The 17832-nt window shown below is 42.4% G+C and overlaps 2 protein-coding genes across 2 annotated transcripts in view; both read left to right on the top strand.

Annotated features, from left to right (window-relative positions):
- Positions 1-1036: 1036 nt before the first annotated feature.
- TPH1 (tryptophan hydroxylase 1) lies at positions 1037-9426 on the top strand (the record flags this gene model as incomplete). Its single annotated transcript, XM_083863634.1, has 10 exons — positions 1037-1168; positions 2134-2317; positions 3641-3741; positions 4423-4490; positions 5736-5932; positions 6404-6539; positions 7042-7168; positions 8263-8358; positions 8764-8897; positions 9252-9426. The coding sequence occupies exons 1-10, from the start codon at positions 1049-1051 to the stop codon at positions 9424-9426; spliced, it is 1338 nt and encodes a 445-aa protein (XP_083719760.1). The 5' UTR covers positions 1037-1048.
- A 2664-nt stretch (positions 9427-12090) lies between these two features.
- SERGEF (secretion regulating guanine nucleotide exchange factor) overlaps positions 12091-17832 on the top strand; it is a 139331-nt gene continuing 133589 nt past the window's right edge. The window contains 5 exon segments of the mRNA XM_083863639.1: positions 12091-12162; positions 13538-13676; positions 14387-14542; positions 16171-16265; positions 17406-17466. Coding sequence (XP_083719765.1) covers positions 12139-12162; positions 13538-13676; positions 14387-14542; positions 16171-16265; positions 17406-17466 — 475 coding nt within the window. The 5' untranslated portion in view covers positions 12091-12138.

A 17832-nucleotide genomic window follows, 5' to 3' on the forward strand; every position in this document is an offset into this window, starting at 1 on the left:
ATTTCTCAAGATAGTAATATCTTTAAAAGCTGTGTCAGATGAAAAAAGAATTCCAAATAGCAATAATGTGCCTTCATTGTTCCCCTCCTCTTTCTCACTGACTTATTCAGAAACCTTGCCTTTTATTCTTTCTTTTTTTGCAAGGTTTGAAGACATGAGGGACAGCCTCTGCCCATAAGCCCTGTATTTTTTCTTTACTTTGCATTTCCCCTTTCTTTACGGTTTCAGTATTATCTCTATTTATGGCCTGGCTACATGTAGCTAAGAATGTGGTCTGTGATAGCTGCTGATTTCCACACAGTGAGCAGTGTGATCCCTGGTAAGGTGCAAAACCACATGGTCTTGACAGTGTGGGGTGTCTGAATTTTTAGTGTGTGATTTGGGTGATTATGCCAAGGGTTTGGCACACAAATTAGGGGTTGTGGCAGATGGAGCAGCTTGGCTGTGGCTGATCAGAGCGGGACTGGCTCTTCAGTGAGCAAGTTCTGGTCAGCAAATCATTTTGCCTCCTTAGGTTTGTCTCCTTGCCCTATGAAAACAGTGTTTTACAGTTATGTAACAAGAGAGAGGCAGTGATTTTTCTGTTCTGATCTACTGAATCCTGATTCATCTTTTCCTACCTATGTCCTGCGGGATTTGGATTATTCTGTTTGCCAGTGTTCACTGAACTTGCTAATAAGAGTTTTGTTGAATGTACTATTTCTGCTGACATCGTATTGCTCCCCTTCCTCCCAGTAGCAAAGCTGATTATAAACTATACATCGAAAACATTTTCTGCATCCTAGGGAATGACTAAAAATGTCAATAAAATCATTCAACTAAAAGAAAGATATCTTGGTATTTCAATGTCTCACAAATTCTAACTATAAGTGCTTAACTTTATTTCTATTTTTATGATTTAATTAATAATTTTCATTTTGTTGTTGATCAGTCAAAGCACAGCATTACTCCCAGACAACCTGAAATATAAAAACTTACACTTTTTGCACTTCTACCCATTCAAACAAATTTTTTTTTTGTTTGCATCTAGTTAAATAAGTCAGCTTACATGATGATTGAAGATAACAAAGAGAATGAAGACCATGCATCTGAAAGAGGAAGGACAGCCATCATTTTTTCCTTGAAGAATGAAGTTGGAGGTCTTGTAAAAGCATTAAAACTCTTTCAGGTATGTATGTTATAATCACATAATCATCACAGCAGCTCTGCATTTTTAAATTGTAAGGGTAGTTTTGGAACACACAAGAATTGATTACATCCATTTCTTAAGGATGTGATTCTATACCTGGCTCCCACTTTGCACTCACAATTACCCATGAAGGCAGATGTATGCCTCAGAAATTAGATGATGGCTGGCTAGAAATCTTATCTGCACTGACTAAACACTGAGAGAGGTTTGTCTTTTCCCCTCATGACAAGAGGATTGACACTCAATGGTTTTGCTGGGAATTAGAGGTGGTCTGAAGCCCCTGCTGAAGGCAGGTAGACACTTGGGGTGTTGATCTGTACTGTGTTGAGTGCCCTGCCCTTGTCACACTGCCCAGCAAGACTGAAGGAGGCAGAGGAGCTGCAATTGCACAGCTGCTGGGCAGGTGTTTTGTGAGGAATATGTACAGTGCTACTGTGCTCTGCTATGTGGCCCTGGATGTTTTAGCCTGGGGTTTTCTCAATGTTCCTAATATAAAACACATGATTAAATAATTTTTCAGATTAAAGAAAAGTGAAACTAATGCCCTGAAAACTGCTGCTTTTAAATCCCTTGCTCGCTTGTGAGATAATTATATGGTGACTTGATTGGCATTTTGGTGAGTTTTACTAATCAGCTTCCTAAGGGAAGGATGAAAGAAAAAGGTCTATGAATTTAAACCTCCTGACTGTGTCTTTATGTGCTTCCTGAATGTAAATAAAACTGAAAGAACATAGGTTCCCTTTCATTTTCTTCTGAATAGAAAAATCAAACCTTTTTGCCCCTTCAATCAGCAAACTGCTATCAAGAGATCCAATTAACTAAAATAGCTTCATAGAGGTGGTGAATAGTTCATGGCAGTAGAATGTTAGTTTGAAAAACTATTTTAACTTATAGTCAATTGTTTTTAGCCTATCTCTTTGAGACCATTATTTCTTACTAAACAGGAGAAGCATGTAAATCTGGTACACATTGAGTCAAGGAAGTCCAAGAGACGAAATTCTGAGTTTGAGATCTTTGTGGACTGTGACAGTAACAGGGAACAACTGAACGAGATCTTCCAGCTCCTGAAATCCCATGTCAACGTTGTCTCTGTGAGCCCAACAGAGCATTTCCATGTCCAGGAAGATGGTAGGTACAAAAGCCAGTTCTGTTGAAAATGCACTTCCAATTGTGTTGGTTTGAAATCTTTTTATGGTTGTCCACACCTGCACTTGTGTAGTGTCTTCAGACACCTGCTACCAGGTACCTGTTTCTGTGTTAGGTGTGAACTCCTGGCTGTCACATGGGAGTTGAGGCTGTGTCAGGCTGCTACAAATAGTGTGTCTGCTGTCTGTGCTCCTGTCCCTTCCCAGCACAGCCCAGCTGGTGCCACTGGGAGTCCTGCATTCATGCAGGTCAAAGCAGGCAAAGTCTGAGTGCAGGGTTCGAGTACACCACGATGGCAGAGGGGTAATACTGACAGATCCCAGTTCAGTTCAGACCCTGGGGAGAGTGGCAGATGGATTCTGCAACTTCCTCATTCAGATCTTGATTTTGTTGTCTTTTTTAACCCACTTTTAATCATAACTGGCTATTTGTATTAGTATAACAGAGGTGCCTTTTACCTTTAGATACTACACATTGTGTTTACCTTTACTTTTAATTAAAGAGATGGCCAAAGTTCAGGGCAGCAGGAAGCTGGTCTCACGTATTTCTCAGTCATTGTGCTTGAGAAGGAGAGGTCTGGAGTTCTTGGATAAAATGGCTTACTTTAGCCCTAAGTAAGGGGAAATTCAATCTAAACAGTCTCCTGACCTTTTAAAGTAAACTGAAGAGCACTGAGGCAGAAAAATAGTCTATTAACTGCTCTGCCATGAGCTTGTCAAAAAACTCTCTCAGGCTAAAAATAACCCCAAAGTAGTTGGTAGCAAAACTGTAATGATGCACCTCTCTCAGGCAGAAGGGCCTCCTGTTCCTCTTCCCCCTCAGACCCCTCAAGGCAAAGCTGGATGCTTCCCACATACATAACCATGGAGAAACATTTATTTCCCATGGTCAGTAAAGCAGGATGAGAGGACTCTAATCTGCTCCCACTCTGCCCAGGGACCACAGGCAATTTCCTTCTGTTCTCCTTTGTACTCTACAAGATTCCCAGGAGCCGTACACAGGGAGAACTTGTCTTCATGGGATCCTCTAGGTGCTACTCTAACTACAGCAGAGAAACCCATGTTAACTTTCCTTCCCAGAGGCTCTGGAGCTGGCTGTGGTCTGCAGGCAGACTGTGGCAGTGACCGAGGAGGAAGTGTGAGCTGGAGGCTGGTGCCAGATAGGCAAAGGGCTCCCTTGTCTTATTCATGCCCCTTTAATTTATACAGTGAGCTGTAACCACCATAGCCATAGCTGAAAGTAACATTTCCTCACTCGGTGTGCTCAGCGTTATTAATAACCTTGTGGATTCCATGCCTTCCCTAGACATGGAGAACGTTCCCTGGTTTCCAAAGAAGATCTCAGATTTGGATAAGTGTGCAAACCGGGTGCTGATGTACGGGTCTGACTTGGATGCCGACCATCCTGTAAGTACTTTTCCCTCCCTACACCCACTCCATAGCTGGAAACATATTTTGTGGAGCTGACCTAAAAAAATTGCAGCTTTTCCTCCTCCCTCTTCTCTCCCTCAATGGTGTCTCTGGGGGTCTGAGCACCTTCTCTTGGGATTTCATGTCTCTTTCTTTGTTCACGGAAGACTGACTGAATTCAGTTCCTGTGGCTTTTCTGCAGGGCTTACTTGTGCCCTGAACAAGAACTCCAGGTCTGGGCCTTGAGTGGTCACATACAAATTAGAGAAGCTAAAAAAAGCTATTTTGATGCAGGCTTTCTTCCTCCTCTTTCTTTCTTCCTTACTGGAGAAACCAAACTGGTATTGGGGCAGTGAAAATGGGCAATTTGTTCTGTAATTTTGAATAAACATGCAAGTAAAAAACTTTGTATAAATACTGTTATGACTGAAATGAATCCTTCTCTACAGAATATAGAGTTGCATAAACCAGCTGATTCCTGCATTGGAGTATTTGCTTAGTTCACGTCTATTAAACATTTCAGACTACCTCTATGAGTTTCCTGCCCTCTCATTTCATTCTTACACATCATACTTTTCTATTCTCCAACTGAAGAAATGTCAAGTGTCCTGTTTTAAATTGATTTATTTATTATGGCTTGGAAACTCACTGAACTGTGTTTTCCTTTCTCCCCACCAGGGTTTCAAAGACAATGTTTATCGCAAGAGGCGAAAGTATTTTGCAGACCTGGCTATGAACTACAAACAGTAAGCTTGAATTCTTCCAGAAGAAGCCTTCTGGGTGCTTTGAAATAACAGCAGAGTGGACTGTGAGGAGCTCACCTTCCTGGGCTCAGATGAGGCTGAGACATGCAGGTTCAGCTCAGGAATCAGAGCCAAGGAGGTGAAAGGAAAGGAGATGTCAGGCAAGATGAGGAGGTAGAGTGAGGCCGTGTGGTTTGGCCAGCTGCTCTGCAAAGGAGAAGCAGGGAGGAAAATCCCAAGATACAGCCCAGTGATCACTGAGAGTAAACTCTCTGAGCAAATGTTAATACTTGAAATTTCTTTCCTGGTTCAAATTAGCATGTGTGATGTGTAGATAAGAAATTTTCTGTGAAAAGAAATTCTAAGAGCTTCTGTCTTTAGAGATGCTTCTTGGTGGGGGGTGGAGCTCTTAAAGCAGTAAGCATTTCATAACTCACTCCTGTAAATTCTTTCTAAACGTGGTTTTCATTTGGCCTGATTGAATTTAGGTGTCAAGTTCCTCAACTAAAAATGACCTAGAAAAGGTCTCTATTTAGAGTTCTATTGCACTGTACGTTTAATGCAATTAGTTACTACAGTCCTGAGCTGATTTCTGTTAATGTGTTGTTGACAGAGATTCCCTTGGGAAAGCATTTTTCATGCCAGTTCCCTGGCTGGCAGTGGAAATGCAATGTAACACTGGCCTTGCCATAATCCACTTTATTCAAGATCCTGAGGACTAAATAGGAAAAAAGACTAAAATTAATATGCTCAGACAGGCGCTTGTCTCCTCTGCACCGAAGCATGATTTTTACCTGATGTATATATTTAGCTGCTGTCACACCATGTGTTGTTAATTTAGGGAATTCTCTTTTCCTAAAACAAGTTAAAAGGGTAGTGGAAAATAATTGCAGGCTTAAAAATCCAACACAGAAAAGGATGTGTTATCAGCTCTTGAAGCTGTGAAGAGATTATGTAGGTATTTTACACCTTACTTTTGGCATTAAACAATTAAGAAACTGTTTACAGAACAAACGTTTTAAGTGAGGTCAATGCAAAGATTCCTGACAGCTGGTTAAAGTGAAAAAAAAAGGCAAGTTCTTAGACTAAAAGCCTTCCAGGACATAGACCAAATCTCACTCTGTATTTGACAGAGTCTAATGCCAGTTGTCACAGTCCTACAGGTGTTAGATACTAATAGTAGGTAGATGAGTCACCTCTTATTAGCCATTTACTAAGGAATGTTCTTTCTTCCTCTTCTTCTTGCAGTGGTGACCCAATTCCCAAGATTGAATTCACTGAGGAGGAGATCAAGACTTGGGGGACTGTGTACCGAGAGCTTAACAATCTTTACCCAACTTATGCCTGTAGAGAGTACCTTAAAAACCTGCCCTTGCTCACCAAACACTGTGGGTACAGGGAAGACAATATCCCCCAGCTGGAAGATGTGTCCCGCTTCCTGAAAGGTAACGTGCTGGTTTTCTAAAACTTTCTAATTTTTAAAATAAACTGAGGTCCACTGAAATTCCTACTATTTTGTGGGCACAAGGAAACATCCTTGGTGACTTGTATTCCTTCTGGTCCTTTAAGAGGCCTTTTGGCCATTTGTGTTTTAATGTATTGTGTCTTCAGTGCATTCAGTTATATTTGAGGGGCAGAGTCTGAAAAGACTGTTAGTATTGGCTAAGGAGATACCTGGCTGTATTGTTGACTCTAGGTATGGAATCCTAGGAAATCCATTGGCATAGAGGTAGGGCCATTTAAAAAAATATTGCTCATTCTCAGGCCTATGCCTAATTTTTCTAATTGTGCCTCATTTTCCCACGTGTTTTTGAGCCAAGGTGGTGCCGTGGCTGTCACCTCAGTTCCAGCAGGAAAGCTGACAAGGTCGTGCATCCTGTGCTAAATTGATACACAGTATCTCTGTCCACTTTCAGAGCGCACAGGCTTCACCATTCGCCCCGTGGCTGGATATCTGTCGCCCAGGGACTTCTTGGCAGGATTAGCATTCCGAGTTTTTCACTGCACTCAATATGTCAGACACAGCTCGGACCCTCTCTATACGCCAGAGCCGTGAGTCATTTAACCTTGCCGTAGAATTGGAGAGAAAGTTTTCAGTCTTGCTTGCCCAGAGCCAAGTTACTTAAAAGCTGTTCAAGAACACCAGCATAAAACTTATTTTTAAGGTGCTGAAGACTCAGCCTTCACGCTAAAGGTAATGAAATTACAGCATGCTGAACTGCCACCTTCATAAGTGCAGGATTTTCAAAAGTACAGCACGTTACTGGAGATCTCTTACTGGTATCACTGTGTGCAGTTAGTTCAATATCCAGTTGCCTTGCAAATGGGGAGCTCAGACCTTAATTTTAGGCACCTGCCTTTGAAAATCTGATTTTATGCACTTTATATAGGGTTGGTATGATGTGCTCTGGTGCTTTCAGAGAAATGGGTGACACTTTTCTGTCTTTTGGGTAACAAAGTTTAATGGAAGATATTGTATCTGTTCAGTGGTGCTGCTTTCCCACTTTGCCACAAAGACAAATCAAGAGATTTCTTGTTTTGTTTCTTTTTTTAGTGACACCTGCCATGAGCTCCTAGGCCATGTCCCTCTTTTGGCTGAACCCAGTTTTGCTCAGTTCTCCCAGGAAATTGGTCTTGCATCACTTGGGGCATCAGATGAGGCTGTCCAAAAACTGGCAACGGTGAGTGCCTGGGGATTCCATCAAAAGCTTTGTGCTTTACTAGGCTGATCCCACACCATGGAATAAATTTGGAGCTTCAGGTCAGTATTAGCCACAGCAGCTGCTGTGTGTTTCATAAAAAAAAAAAAAAAAAATCATGCTAGGAAAAAAACCTCACTTTAAAGTTGATATGACTGGTATTTTTCTTCACTCAACAGTCAAGTAATGGTTCAGCTTCTAGTGGTAGATTACTTCTCCCAGACTGAATTTTTTTGGTCTGTTTCTGTCAGACAAAGTCTTTTTTCTTCTGGGAACATGATTCAATGATTTGAAAGTGTTCTATTTCTTTAATGTGTAGAATGAATTGAAATTATATGGTATTGAATGTGGGGAGTGCTAGCATTAGATACTTTTCAGTCAAGAAATTAAAATAATACCAACTAAACTAATTTTCTGGATATCAGTCTCTGGATGCCTTGGTAAGAGTATTTTAAGATTACAAGTACATTTAGATGAAAAATAATTGGTGCCAGTTATGCAAGAACTAGCTTGATGATTTTTAAGATTTCTTTTCCCATCTCATGTAGCTAGTGGTAAAACTTCCTAGTGGTACTACCTTCAGTGGGAGCCGAACTAAGCCATCTATGAAAACAGTGTTCCTTCCTGTATAGCTGCAGAAATCCTGGAATTCAGCATACTGAATGTCTTTAATTTTACAGCACACTAAGCAAATGAGAAACAAACTGCAGTGGGCTTTTCTCACTCACTCAGAGATCCTCTCTATCTAGTGCTCTTTTTAAGCTAAGGCTGTGATTTCATGTCAGTATTTCTCAAAATAGATTTATTTGCACTTCCAGCAAACATTAGCATTAGCATCTTCCAGCCCAGCTGAGTGATCTATAATATCCACCTTTCTTATGAGAAACATGCAACCCTGTAGTTCTTCATCCTTCCATTCTAGCTTTCCTCCTCTTTAAATATCTGAGGATAACTGAGTGATAACTATCTGATATTTGCAATGATTTGATTCTACCGACAAATAGAAATGCTCCCATCTAGTTAACCACAGCATCTTTGACGAAGGCTGAATTGTTTTACTTCCTTCTCTGTTTCAGTGCTACTTCTTCACGGTAGAGTTTGGCTTGTGCAAGCAAGAGGGACAGCTACGAGTTTATGGGGCTGGCTTGCTGTCTTCAATCAGTGAGCTCAAGGTAAGAATGTCAAGGTACTGCTTGTTTGCCTCTTTTCTTTGTACCTCGTTATTATTGCCATTGTTTCTCACTCCTTTTTATGAAGTATAATTTCTTGATGTTATAGTCTGGGTAAGTATTTTTAGATTAAAGCTTTGTTGGTTTAACCAGATTCTGAAAATATTGCTTTTGTTTATACACAAGCCTCATGTCTCTGGAGTTCCTTTTCTCACCCAGACTGGCAGAATATGTCCATTCAGAATAACTCAGTTAGGCTTTAATCACTGTTAATCTGCAGATAAAATTTTAAGATGTGATGCATTAAAATCATCTCACATAATCCTTTTTATTCACTTTACCACGTAATTTTCCTCCTGGTTTCTATGGATGGTGATGTTCCTCTGACCCACAATAAAACGTTACCAGCACTCACTCTCCGACAGCGCCAAAGTCAAGCCTTTTGATCCAAAGGTCACCTGCAAGCAAGAATGTCTCATTACAACTTTCCAGGAGGTTTACTTTGTTTCTGAAAGTTTTGAAGAAGCAAAGGAAAAGATGAGGTACAGATTCCATCCCCTTCCTCCCCCTGCCTTCTTTTTATAAAAGCAGGTTTGGTTTTACATATCTTTCTGTAGCAGCACCAAACCCTTTTACCCTTATCACAGTTTTGTAACTATTTTTCACAGTATTGGAATTTTGGTTAGTATTTTCTTGGTCTTTCGGGTACTGGGTGGGAGATATATAAAAATTAGGATTACTTTAAAGTAGTTTAGAAAAGTGGGCATTGATACTAGCTGCATACGGAGAATGCATTTGTGGCTTATGTCTTGTTTATAACACCCTCTTTTGATTATAACACACTTTTTTTTTTTTTTTTTTTTTTTTTTTTTTTTTTTTTTTTTTAACCTCAATAGAGAGTTTGCAAAAACCATCAAGCGCCCCTTTGGGGTGAAGTACAATCCCTACACTCAGAGTGTGCAGATCCTGAAAGACACGAAAAGCATCGCTAGCGTGGTGAACGAGCTGCGCCATGAGCTGGACATTGTCAGCGATGCCCTCAGCAAGATGGGCAAGCAGATGGGAGTTTAACACCCTGTCAGCACTGTGGTGCCAGCCAATTCTTCCCTTTCCCCCACTGGTTTCTTTCTAGGCATATAATGTATTGCATGCAGAACTCATTTCCATTCACGTGGAAGAGTGAATGGCCCATAAGAACATAACAATTTTATCTTGTTGCTCTCCATAAATTTCCTCACATAAATGCATTCCTCCATCTCCCTTAGGTAAAAAAGGTCCAGAGTTGCCTTTTAGAACTTGTAGGGGAGGAGAGAAATTGTTAGACTGGAGAAAAAGTGTGGTCTGTGGATCAGGGCTGGGATCAGATTCTACAGGATGTGGCTTATGAGGCAAAAATGAAGTAATTCACCCTAGGGAGAATTCAATTTCTGACTCCAGCAGTCTATGCTACTGATTGTATAGTGCTGAAGACTTGACAGCATAGAAGCTGTGCTAATTCAGTGTTTCTAAGTCTGTGTTACTAAGTTTGATACTTGAATGATTACAATGCAGGCATCAGGACACAAATAGCTGGAGGTTCAACACAGTAAAAGGGAGGGGTCAAATCTTGCTCTCAAAGGGTTTATTTTTCCCACAAAGAGTTGCAAATGTGCTGTTCAGCATACTTCTGGTATAAGGCCAAGATACAGCTGTTGCATGACATCCTCATTACGTTTATTTTAAGTGATTTGCTACTGGCTAGGAGTCAGGATTTTTGTTGCTGTCCTTGATATTGCACCTGAGGGAAAATCTTTCCTTACACAGATACCATTTGCCTTTTTCCTGATTGAATTAATTTAACAAAAAATACAGTAACCCATCAAGCACTGACTTAGCATAAAGCCTAAAACCGTTTCCAAACTGCAACTTCATATTCAAAATAGCCTAATTGGCTCTAAAATAACATCAAAGTTTAAAATAACACCCAAAAGGGCCCATAGATCAGTGTGCTTCATGTAAAAACAAATATCCTGTTGATGGCTCAGTCACTTTTTTGACCTGTGCAAGCTGCATAAGTACACATTTAGTTTCTTCTTTACCTGACCTGAACACCTTCATTCCATATCAATCAAACTATAAGTGAAACTGAAAGGCCCAAGCATTTCACAGGAATTCTATGGCTATGAAGGTAACAAACTACCTTGTAGTGTAAAGTATGCCTGATTCCAAAGAGCACTTGAGAAGTGTTGGGAAGCAGTGTCCTGCTGAATTGTCTGCATTGTACAGTAGCAAACTTGCCTGTGTTGAGAGTCCCACAGGTCCAAGCACCCTGCAGAGCTGTGCAAAGTTCCTGCTGCTCCTGTCCTGGCCTGGCCATGTGTGCAGGATGTGAGACATTCGAGTGGGGGATCTGAGATGTGCAGGGTATATTTAATAGCAACCCAGGCACTGGGTTTTTCATATGTGTATCTTATCAGGAAATCCAGAAAGCATGCTGGAAGAATGATCTGGAATCTTAAATACACTGGAGATGCTAAAACTTGGAAGGACTTTCATGAAACCTCTGTGCTTCAAAATTAGCTTGAATTTCATATGCTTTCTAGTAGGACACCTCTGCTCCATAAGCAATTGCCAGGCCAACCTTTCCAAGAATACTCACTCTTTAAATCAAGACTAGATCGTTTCTTCTGTGGCTATTAACCCACTATAACTTTGCTTTAAAAGAGCATTTCAGATGTAGAATTACGGTCTACAATATTTATGCTTACATTACACTTCATTTAAAAATAGAATTTAGGAACTTTGTCTTTCAAAAGAAAAAAACCTTCTTCTAAGTGAATAGTAAGGGAGGATCTGTTTTGTCTGCTTCTGTGATAATATTCAGCTATAGTTTTAACAACACTGGATTTATGATGTCGTTGAAATATACATAGGTCTGTGTTACTTCAAGCCTTGTCTGAACTATGTACACATTTCAAGTAGGAATTATTAAACTTGTTAAATTAGCACCTACTTTCAAAGACTTTGTAAAAACAGCAGTTGTATCTTTATTTGCATTTGTGTAGCATAAGAAAAAGCAAACTGCTAGAAGTAATGCCGAGAAGATGCATTTCCACGGCAATAACAGCGTGTGTGCGTTTGGATTCACCCATCCAAACCCTCTGCAAAACGGTGATAATTTCAGTACTTTAAACCACCCTGGAAGCTTAAATGTCAACGAAATAAAGGAGTTGCTGGTAATTATCAGAACCACCAAAGCCGTAGCAATAAACAGGAGAGGGAAGCTCATGTCTTACCAACAATTTGATGGGTGAAGCTGTGGGTGTGGAGGCCTTTGAAATGGGTCCAGTGTCTCCACTGACTTTGGGCAGCGGGTTTGTTGCAGAGCCCAGACAGTTTGGCTCCTGAAATAGAAAAGTGAATACACATCCTGAGGTGTATTTGGGGTAAAACATTAAATTGAAGAGGGGAATGTGTGGTGGGCGGTTCGGGAAGGCGGCACCTTCCCGCTACATCAGCCAATAGGCAACACGCGGCCGGGAATTGGGATAAAAGGGACTGCCCCCTCTGACACCCGGAGAGGGAAAATCCCACAGGCCTGTGCACCGCTGGAGTGTCCCTGTATTCGGATAAAGCTGCAGGACTCCTCTGTCGCCTTTTGTGGACAAAAACCTCTGACATTTCCCGGCAAACACGAGGGGCCGGCTCGGGGTTCCCGTTTCCCGCCCCGATCCCGCCCCGCGCCCGCCCCTTCCTGCCCGGCCCGCGGGCGGCGGGAAGCGCCGGGAGCCGCCGGCCCATCCCATGGAGCCCCGGCTGTTCTCCTGGGTGAGTGAGCCCTCGGCACGGCCCGGCGGGCCGGCATCTCCTCTGCCCGGCGGGCGGGAGGGCGGCGGGGCCCTGCTCGCCCTCCTGGGACGCTGCGGCCCGGAGAGCGGGGCCGCGCTGTGCCCGCCACAGGGAAACAACGCCGCGGTGTCACGGGGGGCACAGCAGGTCTGGGAGCCGGGGAAGGGGCGTCCCTCCCGCTGCCCAGCCCCGTTTGCTCCCCGGGCCCGTGGTGGTGCGGGCAGGGCGGCTGGGGCGGTGCTGGGGCCGGGACACCCGCCTGTGGCTCTGCGCCCCTCGCCTCCTGCCTCATCGCCGCTCGCCTGGCTTTTTTTTGAAGGCTTGAAAACTCATAGCGATTTATAGGCTAAACCGGGAGGTTGTGGCACATCTCTTGCGCCTGTCCCAGGCTGTGAAGTGCGTGCCCACAGCAGCGGCTGTGAGAGAAACAGCTCGGTGTGTCCGTGCGGCTCCAGCGCCGGCACCTCCCTCACCCCTGTGGGCTCCGCGCTGGGCCCGGGGAGCCCGGCTGGAGTGCGGTGTTTCTCTAGCTACAAAATGTAATCTTTATTGTGGAATGCGGCCCTTTTTTAGCGTTCTCCAGCGTCTTTCGGGCTAGGTGGAGGGCGGAGTGAGAGCAGGTGGGTGTACAGGTGAGGTAGGGAAAGTATTTCCTGGGGAATCACCAGCTGGGTGTGGAGTGTTGCTGTTACTGCACTGTGGGATGGGGAAGGTTGTGGTGTCCCCTTTCCGTGAATGAAGGTTGTGAAATTGACTAAGAAATTCCCTGACTTGTTACCATGTTGGCAATTGCTGCTTTCCATGGTGTGTTTAGTAGCTATAGTTTTGTACCTCTACATTTATACTGCCTATAATTGGTGTATTTTCATTTGGACCTCTTTAAAAGGCTTAGTTAATGAGGTGTAAATGTTTCTGATTTACTTGTTTAGGTACCAGTCTTTCTTATGTCTTTCTGCTCTCATTTTGGAGATAGCCTGCCAGAAAGCATGAATAAGACCTTAGTGATGGGTGGGAGTCATTGGCATTGAAATTAAACGTGTGGTAATCATCTTGATAGAAAGATTTTCCTCCTTATCAGCTGTGAGTCTGCAGTTGAAGTTTTAACAGGTTGTGTTCCAATATGCTTTTTGAAATGCTGGGGCTGCACAGACTCCCTTAGTGACAGCAAAGTTAGGACAGTCCTGGTCTGTAATCCTGGGACTTCTTTGTGACATATCAGGGGATTTTTAGGAGCAGGTTAACCCGTGGCATATCCCAAATATACTTTTTTGTCCTTGGGAGCATATGTGTGCTGCTTTTGTTAACTTTCAAAAAAAAAAAAAAAAAAGTGTTATTTTTCTGTGTGCATTTGAAGGGTGCAAACAGCTACGGACAGCTTGGTCTTGGTCATAAGGAGGATGTGCTGGTTCCTCAGGCCCTGAAAGATGTTTCCTGCAAATGTCAAGACATTGTAAGCATTGCTGGAGGAGGGGGACATTCTGCAGTTATCACTGGTAAAAATACGGCTCTTGCACGGGGTGTTTGGTTTTTAATAATTTTTTTTTTGTGTGTGTGTTTCCCTGTTGGTTCAGTGCTGCCACCTCTCTGTGACTGCACAATCTTAGTACAATCCTTAGTTCCAGACCAGCCTCCTCTCTTTACAGTTAACTCAGTATTTGGGGAAATTGGGGAAATTCCTGTTGCTTATATATTGTGTGGTTACTTCGTGGCTGTGTGAGGAGTTTTTCTTCAGCTGTTTCTTTCATACAAAGAAACCAGATTTTTTGTATTGAGGATGGGGAGGTGGGAGGGAGGAATCAAAGTTACTCAATCTTAAGAAATGTTAAGGTAGGGAGCAGGAGATAACATCTAGCTCTTGAAAGGTTCTGCTATGTGCCACAGCTGATTATGCTAAAGTAGGAATACAGACAGATGTGAACATGATAAAAAAAGCATCTTAGAGAGGTTCCTGTCTCACCATATGGATTGTCCCCCTTGACAGACCCAGCTCTCCACAGCTGTAGTTATTCAGAGATATTTTTGATGCATCAGAAACAACTGTTTCTCTTAATTTTTACTTGATTGTAGTGCCTAAAGTGACATGTAATCACTGTCCTTGTTGTCACAGCATCTCACAGATATAGATTTCTTTTTTTAGTCTGTGAAGCAGAACGCGATTTGTTTTGTTTTGTTTTGTTTTGTTTTGTTTTGTTTTTTCTTCCAGGTACAGGACAGCTCTTTGTATGTGGCCACAACAAAGATGGGCAGCTGGGATTGAATCACACAGAGGATGTGCTGCATTTTGCTTTGTGCACTGCCCTGTCTGGCTTCTGTGTGAAACAAGTTGCATGTGGCTGGGATTTTACAATCATATTAGTAGGTAAATCTTTCTCCCTAAGGCTAAAGAAATACCTTGATGTAGAGAGCACATTGAAAGTTCCACAGTGCTGTTGCTTGTGTGATGTGAGGGACCTGGACAAGCTTTAGATGCTGGCCCATGCGAGCCTCATGAGGTTTAACAAGACCAAGTGCTGGTGCTGCACTGGATCAGGGCAATCCCCAGTACCAGCACAGGCTGGGGGTGAACAGCAGATCAGAGCAACCTTGCCCGGGAGGGACTTGGGGATGTTGTGGGTGAGAGGTTGGACATGCCCCAGCCATGGGCACTCCCAGCCCAGAGAGCCAAACGTGTCCTGGGCTGCACCCAGAGCCCCGTGGGCAGCAGGGCAGGGAGGGGATTCTGCCCCTCTGCTCTGCTCTGGTGAGACCCACCTGGAACCCTGCACCCAGCTCTGGGGTCACAGCACAGGAAGGACATGGAGAAGATATTGGGGTGAGTCCAGAGGAGGCCACCAAGATGATCAGAGGGATAGAGCACCTCTGTGAGGAAAGGCTGAGAAAGCTGGAGCTATTCAGCTTGGAGAACGTCCTAACCCTGGACAAATTCTCTTAACCTTATATGGAATTTGGTTTAGCAGTGAATTCAGGATTTAGCCATTCTCTGAAACATGGCATATTTGAAAGATGGTTTTCACTTTATAGCAGATGCTACTGATGGTCACATTCAAAAATTCTTTAAGAGTATTGGATTCAGAACTTGTTTGCAGCTCATTACCAGGTACCCAGTCATGACATCCATGATCAATCTTAGTAGTACCTTACTTGAATAATCCCATCCACATGAGAAATCACTCTGACATCAGTGGAGCAGAGTGAATAGTAAGGTACTATCTACTTTGATTAAAAATGGCATAACTGAGGCCATGGTTTTCTGTATTTTGCACATCAGACGTAGATTTAGCAAAGGAACTACCCACCCTGTAATTATGCTGCCTTGTGTTGTATGGTGCATTGTGGTCACAAAGCAGCACAGCCCCATCATGAACTAAAGGCTGCACCTGCCCTGGGACATCTGTGATAGGACTGACTTTATAGCAACCTTTCAGAACCTTAAAGGAGCCACAGGAAAGCTGCAGAAGAACCTTTTACAAGGGCTTGTAGTGATAGAACAAAGGGCGAAGGCTTTATACTGAAAAAGGATGGGTTTAGATTAGTTATTAGGAAGAATCTCTTTCCTGGGAGAGGGTGGTGAGGCACTGGCACAGGTTGCCAGAGAAGCTGTGGATGTCCTATCCCTGGCAGTGTTCAAGGCCAGGCTGGATGGGGCTCTGAGCAAGATGTCCCTGGCCATGGCAGGGGGTTGGAACTGGATGATCTTTAGGTCCCTCCCAACTCACACTGTTCTATGATTCTATGTGCTGGCACTCAGGTTTTAAGCTACTTGCCTTGCAAGCTAAATCACTCTCTGTTCCTTGTGTCCCAGTGAACTTGAGACCTTTCCTAGACATGGTGTGTAAGACTAGAAGCCCTCAGCCTCAGGGGCTTTGTAATGGGATGTGTTAGGTAATTTCTTGAGCTACTTGGCTATGTTATTGTGCTTGTTATAATGTTGCAGTGCTATTGCTCATGGGTTTACTGATCCTGCTCTAACACTTCATTTTTTTACAGGATCTGGCCTAGTGCTGTCCTGTGGGTCAAACTCTTTTGGACAACTGGGACTTCCTCAAATTTCAGGCCCGTGCTTGATTCCACAAAAGATTGAGGTAAAGATTTAGAAGGTGTTGTGCTTTATATTGCTTCCAGCAGCTTACTGAGGTCATCTGACCTCAATGGGCTTTAAGCCAGACTCTTTAACTAATTTTTTATAGTGTCTTATCTGCTACAGCAGATTTTGTAAGCTTACAAAGCAAAGGCCCAAAGGTGAATTGAAAGTCTAAGGCTGCTTTTTTTTTCTGTATTAAGAAGCTTCCAACTTCTAACAGAAAATTGACTCTTTCACTTCTCAGACAAGAAGTTATTTGGCATCATGGCTCATGCCAGATATTCCTTTGTTGTTTTTTTAATGTAGGAGAAGGAGGGCAGCTGATCCCTTAGGTGACCTCTAGTGAGTGGAGTTAGTTCACTTGATGTTTCTATGCCCTTGATGTTTCCCGAGAGCATCCCTTGCAGTGTGGTGCCTTAAAATTTGGTAGTATTGACAATGCTGATGTGACTCTCTCTCATCCCTCACCAAAAAAAACTGTTCATGCCAAATATTTGCTCTTTTGGTTGGTATCCCTTAAATTCTTGGGCTTGACCCCACCTCTTTTAAATACACCTGCTGCTTTTCCATCAAGGAAATATCAAGAGGGTTTGCAAAACCCTGTAAGAGCAAAACAGGATGGCATGGGAGGTAACAGAAGAGAGAAAATTCCACGTGATTCCTGACATCTGTTGCTGTGGAGGGAAATTTTCAAGTTTTTCTCCAGTGGAAAACAAAATTCCATCAGTAATTTGGCAGCTTAATGCAACATAGTACTACCTATCACCAGTATTTACTGTGGAGGTTTTGGTGTGATTCTTGAGGAACACTGAGTTAAAATTAAGAAATAAACATATTTGTCTCACCAACATTTCTTCTTTCATGTGAATGCTTTGACTGTGGCTTTTTTATTTATTGCCACAATGCTGTGCATCCAGTTGCTTTTGCTGATTTATTTTTATTTCTTGAAGATGTTCCCACTAACTTTTGTTGGTGAAAATTTACTTACTTTGTGATACAAAATGTTGATATGCATTGGGGCATGCAGGCTGGAATTGTGAGCACTATTTTCGTAGTGTTCCACTTCTGTTTGATCTGTTTTGTTTCTAGAGACACTAAATGTAAAAAGCTACTAAATTATATTTTTCTTTTATTTGCTTAGTCTCTCAAAGAGAAGGTGGTGAATGTTGCTGCTGGACTGAGACATGCCCTTGCTGCTACAGGTAAATATGTCAGAATTTTAATATCTTTTCAGTAACAAATGAAATGGGATTTTAATGGCTTGGAGGAGGAGAGTGAAGAAAAGAAGATGAAATTTATATAGTCTGCTATTTATTTTAAGTATCACGGGGAAAATACACCTTAAAGTAATGGACTGTAAGATTTTGGGACAAAGTAACATGAATACTAAACATTCTAGAATGAGAAACCATTCTAGGAAAAAAATTTTGTAAGAATTCAGCATGATGGTTCATTAACAAGTTAATCTTCTGATGGATGGAAAACATACTTATTTCCTTCTTATTAATGTGAAACAAAACATAAAAGTAGGTTTTTTTCAGGAAAAAGGGTTTCTGATCAATCAAAGT

The sequence above is a fragment of the Zosterops lateralis genome (assembly GCF_965231275.1).
Source record: "Zosterops lateralis genome assembly, chromosome: 6".
Taxonomy (NCBI): domain Eukaryota; kingdom Metazoa; phylum Chordata; class Aves; order Passeriformes; family Zosteropidae; genus Zosterops; species Zosterops lateralis.